Source organism: Salmo salar, chromosome ssa11 (genome assembly GCF_905237065.1).
Source record: "Salmo salar chromosome ssa11, Ssal_v3.1, whole genome shotgun sequence".
NCBI classification, from domain to species: domain Eukaryota; kingdom Metazoa; phylum Chordata; class Actinopteri; order Salmoniformes; family Salmonidae; genus Salmo; species Salmo salar.
Window position 1 is genome coordinate 15,529,539 of NC_059452.1, and position 11,157 is coordinate 15,540,695.

Sequence of the window (11,157 nt, forward strand, 5' to 3'; positions counted from 1 at the left end):
AAATCATTATATCATAATGCACTTAATGTTTAAAAAAATTATCGTAACCAAAATAAAAAAATTTGATTCTTTTTTTTATAATCGAACCGAAACCGAATCGACCTCAAAAAACACTTATCGGTCAGCACTAGTTCCATGTAGAACCCTCTGTGGAGGAACCAAAAGGGTTCTATTTGGAACCAAAAAGGGCTAGTCAAATGGTTCTCCTATGGGGACAGCCGAAGAACCCTTTTAGGTTCTAGATAGCACCTTTTTTATGAGTGTGAAGAGTGCACAAGACATAGGGCATATAAGTCACTTGGAGTGGTGAGGGACAGAAGGGGGAGGGGACGTGGGAGGGAAAGTGTGGGGGAAAGAGACTGGGAGAGAGAAGCTGCTCTGTGTGGACTGTAGCTTGCAGCTGTAATTGTGGAAGAGCGAGAAAGCTGAGAAAGCGTGTTCATGTGAGAGAGACTCAGACTACTAGAGAGAGAGAGAGAGAGAGAGAGAGAGAGAGACAGGAAGACAGACAGACAGACAGACAGACAGACAGACAGACAGACAGACAGAGAAAGAAGGCTGAAGCACAGAGTGAAGTAAATAAAGAATGCAAGAAAGACAGAGTGGCGCTATGCTTCTCTGTCTACTGTAGATGTACGAATTCTGTTGTGTCTGTGGAGGCAGTGTGATACCAGGACTATACATTTGCTGTCTCATCCACTTGTCTCCTATCAGCTGGATTTACTCAGAAAAGGACATCAATGACCATTGGACCATTTACTTGTTCACAATATTGCAGGCACTAAAGGTGGACTTTTAACAAGTGCAGTGACAATGCAGGTGAGATTCTCTTGATTGTTCAAACACTGTACATGTCTTCAACTGCATGTTGTACTGAAATTATAGTTTGGTTTGCTAGATTTGAATTTGAAATGAATTAATTGTGGTGCATGGCATTTCTATCTGTTTATAATTGGGGAAACTGAATACCTACCAGATGCTGAGTTATGGATATTTAATGTTATGTTTGCGGTAAAAAATATTCAACAGTTTCTGTCTGAAGCCAGTTGATGTGTGGACAGAGGCTGTGCTGTTTAGTTTAATTGAGGTAATAAGCTGTTACTATGCATTTACTTGTAAAAAAACAACAACAAAGATGTGCTTTGGAAAGTGAACCTTTATGATTGAGTGTAGAGAACAATGAACGTACTGTATCTCTGTATCGCTCTTCTTTCCCCTCTCTCATACCGTACACACAGATACAGTCACACTCACAATATGTGTTGCTTTTGTTCAGTAAGTCCTGTGCTGCTGGCTCTCCCTAGAGCTGCAGACAGCAGGACAGTTGATGGAGTGACGTGCTCTGCGTGGGGTGCCTGTTCATTAGATGAGTGTGATTGAGACCACAGTATATTGACAGGGAGTAGAACAATGAGACTACTGTACATGGTTAACAAACACAACAAAGATCAACAGAGCAAGCGAGGAGTTAGTTATAGATCCACGGATAGCTAGATTAAGGAATAAAGCGCTGTTCACAGTGCTCTTCACACATCCTGCAACAGCAAAATAAAGTGGATTGATAGAGAAAGTAAGAGGTAGATGAGAGGTGTGAAAATAGAAGGCTGGGAAGAGATATACAGTATAGGGAGTCGTTAGAGATTGAGTGGACTTTGGAGAAGGGAAGAAAGGGTAAAAGGAGGAGAGGGAGTGTGAGAGAGATGAAGGAGTCACTGCTGTGTTCAAGTACAGCTAGGCCATGACAGTGAAGACAGCCCTGGCTTGGGGGGACATCGAGTAGAAATGGCCAGTCCATTATTCCAGATGAGCGTTTCCTGCTCCAGGGAGGGAGCCCTGACCTAGCCCCTAATCCAGCAGCCTTCCCCACGCCTCGCCTCTCTCTCAAGGAGACCGCCACGGCTCTCCTCACACAGTCAAACATATATCCACTGCATGCATGACAAACACAGGCCTCATGAGCCCCGTGATCAGTCAGCCCTCCTTACCCAGCTACTAATCACGGCTTCCCAAAGGTTCACCACACACTTCTGCCTACCACTTAGAGATTTTACTTTGCACAGACGCCTGTATATCAGTTTTAATTTGTATCAAGGGCAAGGCATTTGTTTCGTCTATTGTTAAACTGCTAGTGCACACAAACACGTGCATCTCCTTGGTCTTTTGCATTGGTTTGGAGTTTGTGAGATTTGTTTTGTTGTAAAACTAAAATATTGTGTGCATGAAGTCTAGTGAGTCTGCCAGATCAGAGGCAGAAGGGATGACCAGGGATGTTCTCTTGATAAGTGTGTGAATTTGACTATTTTCCTGTCTTGCTAAGCATTCGAAATGAAACAAATACTTCTGGGTGTCAAGGAAAATGTATGGAGTAAAAAGTACATTATTTTCTTTAGGAAGGTAGTGAAGGAAAAGTAAAAGTTGTCAAATATAAAGTACAGATACCCCAAACAATGACTTAAGTAGTACTTTAAAGTATTTTTACTTGAGTACTTTACACCACTGGTTAGGTGTCATTATATAAGACAATTAAATATTGCAAGTTGAGCTTCCACCTCCCATTATGACCCGTAGAGTAAATTGCTGCTCTTAGTTGAGCTATTTAGTCATGGTGATTGGTCTATAGGCATGGCTCATAATGAACAAAAAAATGCAGCCTCTCTGTCCATGTTGGATTCATTAGCTTCATTCAGCCTGTTGCACACACACATACGTCTGCGTTCGAAGATTGCATGGAGAGAAAAAAAAACGTTGAATGTGCCGTAAAGGTTAAGGGCTCCAATATTTTGTGTGCATTATCTTAAACATGTGAGGCGTGTCACTTAGGCTGGCCCTCGAGGGCCATACTGATAGTTCCCATGGCACTCATCCTCGATGTTAATAAACTGGATGTAATTAGCTTGAAGAATACTGTCAGTCCCTAGAGAACCCTTGATCTGTGTCCCTAACGTAAGATGAAGTGGGAATGCTGCTGCCTGAGGAGCTGCAGCTGCAGTCAATATTAACTGGGCTGGGCTATTTTTACAGTCGGACTCACAATGTTCTTTAACACATTTCCACATTCACATTTTTTATTGTTGTTCTGTCAGTGTTCCCTCCAATTGCCTTTTTCTTGCTAGATGTCTGTCTCTCTTGATATCTTCATGCACAGCAGTCAAGGGGATATTGTGTAGGAGATTGAAAGGGAAAGGTATGTAGTTGTCAGCTGAAACCAAAGTGTGGTTCTGAACATTGAGTACTCTTGGACTATTAGTTTCGAAGACAAGCATAAAAATGTTACGCAATAACAGGATTTAGAAGGAACATTTAGCTTCCATCTTACCTCACACAAAAGGTACCTCTGAAATATGATGGACTATTTGATTACATACAGTCAAGTCCCAAATTATTGGCACCCTTGAGAAAGATGAGAAAAAAAGACTATATGAAGTATATAATACAAATACCGATCTACAGTATTTGAATGCAAAAAAAATGAAAAAATGTCATTGTTTTATACTAATGCAAGTGCTAAGAGGAAGAGATTTTGTTTAACAAGTAATAAAAAAAGAATATTTAAAGAAAGGTATAATAATTATTGCCACCCCTGTTTTTAATACTCTAGCACGCTCCCCTTGCGAGGATAAGAACACAGTCTTTAAACATTTTTTTATGATGATTGTAGAACACGTTGGGAGGGATCTTATACCATTCCTCCATACAGAATATTTCCAGATCCTTGATATCCTTCGTCTGCCCTTGTGGACTGCCCTCTTCAATTCAAACCACAGGTGCAACTCAATATTAAGAAGGTGTTCCTAATGTTTTCTAGACTCAGTGTGTATGTATAGATATTTTTTTTATGAATACTACTAAGAACAACAGAATAAACACATTTTGGCCAAGGGATCCGTGGAATAACTTTAGAGGGTGTAATACAATACAATGTCATATTATTAATTTAAAAATTTTCACTGACGAATTCGATATCACTAAAAAGTTTGAGAACCCCTGGGCTAGGGGTTAGGGGTTAAGGTTAGGGAAGAGTTAGCTAACAAGCTAACATGCTAAGTAGTTGCAAAGTAGCTAAAAAGTAGTAAGTAGTAGCATAGTACATTTTTTAAACAAAAATAAGTAACCATCCTTTTTCATTTTCACTTGTAGCAAGCAAAGTGTTTGTGTTGTCCAATCAACATGGGTAGTAGCTGAGTCAGACAGACAATACAGTTTTCATGCATCTAATTAGCCTATTTCTCAGTGACGCCGGTGGCAACCCGTCTCGGCTATCAAGTTCAAAAAAGTTAGGTGAATCAGGTCGGACTCGGATGGAGAGTGAGTGAGTTGTTCAAGATGGATAAACAAAGGCAAGACCAATTGGTGCACAAATACGCCGCAAAAAGCTTTATCTGATCAAGCTCGTGTCAAATTACAGACGATAACCACGTCAGCAAAGCTACCACCTTGTCCTCAACTGACCAAACACCATCGCAGGTGGAAGCTAGTAGGCCTAGTCATGCAGCAGCTAGCACTAGAGTCTCCCAGTCCCCACAGAGACCTCACTGCCAGGGCCTGGCAATGACAGTGGCATTGCTTCTCCTCTACTTCCTCCCCTCAAGAATAGTGACAGTTCCTCTAGAGAGAGTACCAGTCCTCCTCTTCTCCCAGAAAACCATGCTGATGACTCTCAGAGACCCAGCGGCGCTGAGCAACCCCCCCCCTTCTATGAACACTGGTAAAAGCCTATGAGTGATGAGACTGATATCCCCGACAGCTAGCCCTGAGTTCCGATGTGTAATATAAAGAGGCTACCAGCTAAATACTGTATATAGCTATAGATAAGCTAGTAGGCTAGACTGCATTGTTTGCATAATGAAACAAGCCCTAGTAAGCTATTGTTTTGACAGTGGACTGATTTGTATTATTTGGCATTAATAGACTGGTTTATGCAGCCCAAACTTTCTATCCATACTGGGGGAGAGTGCGAGGATGGCTGATAGGCTATAGGCCTACAGGACAGTTGTATATTCTAAAATAAGCTATTGAGTACTGATTTAGTATGCTGTTGCATCGAAAATTCATTTTACAAATCTGACATTTTTGAATTTTCCACTTTAATTACTGAACAAGTAAATACATTATTGCCGCCAGCTAGCATTCGAAATTGCCGCATTGCGACACCGTAGGCCTACAGCTTCATGAAACATAAAAGTTTGACTTAACATGAGAAAATGACAACCAAATAAAAATAAACGTATCCATTCAAGCAAAGCTACAGGATACTTCAAGCACTAGCACCACATAATCTGATATGGGGGCGCAAACTCCGACTTTGCTGGAGGTCCAGAGAAACTGTGCTACGCCAGTAAGCGTAACATATCATTTGAGTGACACAAATTTACATTTACTATGTTACGTCTAGTCTTTGAGACCAGGCTGTTATTTTATATAGTCTTTTTTACACATTTTTATCAAGGGTGCCAATAATTTTGGATCTGACTGTATATTGCAGTGAAACAAAACAATGTATCTCACAAATCCCCTAATCAAGCATTGTGATGTGCATAGAATATATATATATTATTTATTTGTATTTTTTATGTAACCTTTATTTAACTAGGGAAGTCAGTTAAGAACAAATTCTTATTTACAATGACGGCCTACCCCGGGCCAAACCCGGACGACACTAGGCCAATTTTTGCGCCACACTATGGGACTCCCAATCACGGCCGGATGTGATACAGCCTGGATTCGCACCAGGGACTGTAGTGATGCCTCTTGCACTGAGATGCAGTGCTTTAGACCGCTGCGCCACTCGGGAGCATGAGAATATGATGTGCCTATGACAAATTTACAGTACAGTGCAACACCAAGTTTCTATTGTCAAGTACACAAGTACAGTGAAATGCTTTTCTTGTTTGCTCTTTCCCAACAATGCAGTAATGAATATCAGAAGTACTATAAAGAATAAACACCGTACAAAAACCTGTGGGGTACACTGTGTACTTACAATGATTTGGGAAGTATACAGTACATGTAATTTCCTTTGAATACATCATGATTGCCCATTTTGTAGTATATTCAATACCTCAAAAGCAAGCAATTTTCTTTATTTCTGTGTAATAATAGAGGTTGTTCGTTGATGGGGATTTGTGAGGTGTCATTAGCAGTGCCCTTCTGCAGAACATACTGTATAGGTAACTGCCAAAATAAAGGAAACACCAACATAAAATGTCTTAATAGGGCCACCATGAGCCTCCAGAACAGCTTCAATGAGCCTTGGCATAGATCCTTCAAGTGTCTGGAACTCTATTGGAGGGATGCAACACCATTCTTCCATGAGAAATTCAATAATTTGGGGTTTTGTTGATGATGGTAGAAAACGCTGTCTCAGGCACTGCTCCAGAATCTCCCATAAGTGTTTAATTGGGTTGACATCTGGTGACTGAGACACACACACAAACCTGTGTGGAAGCATCTGTTTTCAATAAACTTTGTATCCCTCATTTACTCAAGTGTTTCCTTTATTTTGGCAGTTACCTGTAGGTCATTTTAGGAAACATATAGCTAGATAGCACAGTAGGTGATGTGAGTGTTATTATGCAAATCAACTCTGTATGATGTGTTACATAGCAGTGTTTGTAGTTTTCCTTTGGACAGGTTTGATGGTTTACCTTGGATTATAATGTTCCTGCTTGTCTCTCCAGGAGCATCTCTCAGTCCAGCACATGGGCACCAGGAGCACAAAGTTCTCCTAGTAGTGAGGTTTGTCCTGGGCCTCATCCGGACGACCATGACTGACCTCCTGGCCAACCTGAGTGTTCCATGGGGCACACAGGCGATTGTGAGCCCCAACCTGACAGCAGCTGCCCTGGTTGTGCCGGGGTCAGACAAGTCTCTGGCCCCCTTCTGCACCTTCTGCTGCTGTGGCCTGCTGAACCGTACCCTGGCCGTGGTGTTTATGGTCAGTCTGGCCTTCGCCATAGTGGTGGGCAATGTGGTCACGCTCACCGTCTTCATGCAGACAAGACAGGTCCGCACACCGCAGGGATACCTCAAAGGTAAACAAACAAACTCACTGATTCAAACTTGTTCATTCAGAATGAGCTCATTTACTCTCTAGAAATGCTGTTGATTTGGATAGGAGAGAATGGTAGTCACATGTAAGTTGCTTATGTTTACGCAGATAGGTGCAATAGATTTGCTGACATGGAAGTACAACCTTTGGTGTTTTTGACACTGAAAGGTGAAATTCAAATTCTGTTTTAATGTTCTGGAGTTGTTCTAAGATTTCTAGAGTCACATGTTTGTTTATGTTGCCTGCTGGTTACATTGAACTTTTTAGCAGATACTCTTACCCAGAGTGACTTAGCAATTATGGTTAAGTGCCTTGCTCAAGCGCATATCGATACATTTTTCACCTAGTCAGCTCGGGGATTCGAACCAGAGACTTTTCGGTTACTGGCCCAATGCTCTTAACCGCTAGGCTCCCTGCCACCCTGCGTTAGTTATATTGGCAGGATTAATTAAGACAGTCGGTGCTTGTTGATTAGCAGAGAACTAAATCAACCTTCAATACTTTTCAGTTACAATCAGGGATTCCTTTGTGCATTGCCTCAAAAGCCACGAAACCATTTCCACACAGACTGTAGATTTTTTTCCCATGGAATTGAATGTAAAATCAGCATTTAGAACACAGGGATTTGTACTGTATGTGGTTAAGTGTGAACTGTGAATTACCTTTTTCTCTCCTGACAGTCTCTCTGGCCATAGCGGACATGATGGTTGGAGTGCTGGTGGTTCCTTTCTCTGTCTACACTGAGATCTCTCTGATGGTGACCAGTTCCCCTCCTATCTGGTACCAGGGGGGCACTGACCCCTCCATGGGGGGCCTGGTGGGCCCCTGGCAGCCCTGCATGCTGATTGGTCCAGTCTTCGCCGGCTGTACGTTTGTCTCCATCAGTACTATATTCCTGATGACGGTAGAGCGCTGTGTGGCCATCTTATGGCCCCTTCATAAGGACCACCTGGTGACACGGAGACGCACCCTGTTTCTCATCCTCTTCTCCTGGGCAGGCAGTTTCCTCCTGGCCCTGGCCCCCCTCATCCTCAGCAACAACTTCACACTGGAGTACAGTGAGTGCAGCCGGATGTGTAACTACGTCCCCCTGTGGGACGGAGTCACTCTGCCCTCTGACGCCAACATCCTGCTGCTGTTCCCCGTGTTTGACTTTACGCTGCTGGGCGGCACCCTGGTATTCAACATCCTGTCCTTCACCAGCATCCGCCGCTACACACGCAAACGTAAGCTCATGTCAGAGGGGAATGTAGGGGTCGAGGGAGGGGGAGGCGGCTGCCAACATAGACCCTCCTTCTCTGACATCAAGGCTGCCAAGACGATCAGCATTCTGACGTTTGCCTTCACTGCTTCCTTCACCCCCATCGCTGTGTTTGTGCTGGGCAACGTGGTGGGCTTCACCTGGTGCAACTTCTCCTTTGTAGCCTTCTGGATCCTGACTGGGAACAGCTGCTGTAATGTGATAATATACAGCGTGAGAGACCAGCGCTTCAAGAAAGGAGTGACACTGCTTTTTCAGAGGGAGCACTCACCTTCCCACGGGGAGAAAGGCGGAGCTATACCACCCCCACTCACTTTGTGACTACACCCCAAACCCCACCTCCTTGAATCTATTTTGAAAAGACAACCAGTGCCCTTTTCTTTAACTTTACAATGGAGAGAGGGATTTAATCGGCATTTAACTTCAGGTAAAACAACAAAAAAAAGACAAAATTATGGAAAATTAATTGTTTCCATTTTTTTTTCGCTGTGTCTAAATAATGAAACATAACAGTAGCTAACCTATGCGGTATCTAGTAGTTGCCAGTTATTCCCAGCATCATTTAAATCATATGACTCAAGCTGTCTCATTGGACTAGGTGAGATATCTGTGGGGGATATCTTAATAACATGCACTTTATCATAGAGATGTAAGTAATGTATGGTTTTCATTTGTTTTCTGACATGTTTTGTGACTATCCAGAAACGTGTTAATTTTGCACAACTTTCTCTATAATAGCTTTTATTTTTGCTATAATACCATTATATTCATGAGGATGGCCTAATCAAATGTGTGAATGAAATGAATCTAAATGAAGAGTGATGTTGATTTTTTGTAAAGTTATGGGCAAAAATCCACAGGTACTACACAGAAATGCATAATTATGGATATGAATGTCATTCTCTTCAAGGTAATGTATCCTGAATAGGTTCACAAAGGTTTACATATGCAATATCCTCTTTTGCATATTTGGGTATTATTCTACACACTGGATATTATTTTAATGAGCTCTGCCTCCGAACAAGACCAAATGAAATCTGAACCAATCATAGATTTCTTTGTTTCACAAGTTTAGATATCAACGTACAGCAGAGCACAGTAGAGTACAGTACAGCACAGTAGAGTATAGTACAGCACAGTAGAGTACAGTACAGCACAGTAGAAATCAGTACAGTAGAGTTCTGTACAGTACAGTACATTATAGTGTACTCAACTGTAGTGTGCCCTACTGTGTACTGTACTAAACTCTACTGTACAGTACTGTACTAAACTATACTCTACTTTTCTTTACTGTAATGTGCTGTGCTGTCCAAACTTGTGAACCCAACAGTGATTTCTGACTACTATTTCAAGGCACAAGTGAATGCATACATTTCATACATTTAATTTCAAGCATTTATTATTATTATTATTTTTATTTTTTTTCATAAACTTACAGAAGGCAGAAACATTTCTCCAAAACGAAATATGTGTTGATATTAGTTGGCAGGGGTCATTTCTTCAACATTATTGTGTTTTGATGTATTTCTGATACCTTTTTAAGAATTCTTCTGGTATATGTTTTCAAAGACCCCTTTTCCAGAAAATCAAAGTACGTACTTATTCCTAATTTCTAGGATGGAAAATGGTAAAAAAAAATATATATATATAGACTCATTTGACACCCAGTTTGACGTGCTCCTATGACCTTTACATGTTGGTGTTCATGGGTCCTTTTACATGAAAATGACCTTATTCATCTCATGGATGCCAGTGTACACAAGGAAAAACGTATCTGAATAGTACAACAAGCAAAAATGAATACGAAACATAAATGAAACATTTATAAATTCAATGAAATAGACAAAACGATTCAGATGCCTTATCTTATGTTTTGAGTGTGAATGACCCACAAAGACTAAATCCTCTGTTTAATATGTTCTGTTTAGCGGCTGTAAAGTTACACCATTAGAGGGGCTACATTTACCTCTGAATATTCTCATTAAATACCATTATATGTTGAGTACAACATTATTATTATTCAAGGGAAAAAATGCTCCAGATATTTACAGCACTTATACAATGTTGATCGAATAAATGCTAATCAGTTTATTTAAATTCAAATAATATCTAACTCGAAATTACATGACTTAAAGTAAAAATTTTGTAACATTTTCAATAAACATCACTCCAAGAAATCAGGATAATTTCCATATGATCTGAACTAAATAGATGTTTTGGTTCGTTTTGTCACAGTGACGATGATATTTCATGAAAATAAAATATCTGTTTTGAAATATTTTACAAGCTTAGAGACTTTGGTTTATGTACAATGTGAACATTGCTGTGTCAATATTTAAACACTGTACAGAACTTTATCAGTATTGCATTATTCATCAGATGATGACGTCAGATTTTGTCATAAACACATTTGGAAACACTTCATTTTGTGAGTTTTTAATGGTGTTCACTCATGAGAGTAATGTGTTCAGACAGTACTAAATGTCTTTCAGGCCTCTGCTCTAAAATTCACCACTTCAGCAGTTACACAAGCTATACTAGAACCAACCATTTTCATCTTTTGGCCCCATCAGGATCCAACTTCCTTCCATTTGAGAAACGTTAGTGGAGAAGGGAACACCCTGCTAGCTGTGGTCAACAAGCCACTGGATGTCTCAGGGGTCCTGACTACGTCTACAATGTGATCTCCCACACAAACCCTCATGAGTCATGTCATAGTTTACAAATGGGGCATAAAAAAAGTATTAAAAAAATATATACCAATAGATTTTTATCTACTATCACTATTTATGTTCGACCATGCCATCTTCCTGACAACAGATCACCAAATGGTAGACCTAGTAAATGT

The 11,157-nt window shown here is 40.8% G+C and overlaps 1 protein-coding gene across 1 annotated transcript; it reads left to right on the forward strand.

The window, feature by feature from the left end:
- Positions 1-432: 432 nt before the first annotated feature.
- LOC106562187 (trace amine-associated receptor 13c-like) lies at positions 433-10,672 on the forward strand. Its single transcript, XM_014126881.2, has 3 exons — positions 433-819; positions 6,678-7,031; positions 7,729-10,672. Exons 2-3 carry the CDS (start codon positions 6,764-6,766, stop codon positions 8,628-8,630), a joined length of 1,170 nt encoding a protein of 389 aa, XP_013982356.1. The 5' UTR covers positions 433-819; positions 6,678-6,763; the 3' UTR covers positions 8,631-10,672.
- Positions 10,673-11,157: the final 485 nt, after the last annotated feature.

Coding starts and splice junctions, on each gene's coding strand:
- LOC106562187 (XM_014126881.2), top strand. CDS start 6,764: ATGACTGACCTCCTGGCCAACCTGAGTGTTCCATGGGGCACACAGGCG. Junction 7,032..7,728: donor ACCGCAGGGATACCTCAAAG/GTAAACAAACAA, acceptor CTCTCCTGACAG/TCTCTCTGGCCATAGCGGAC.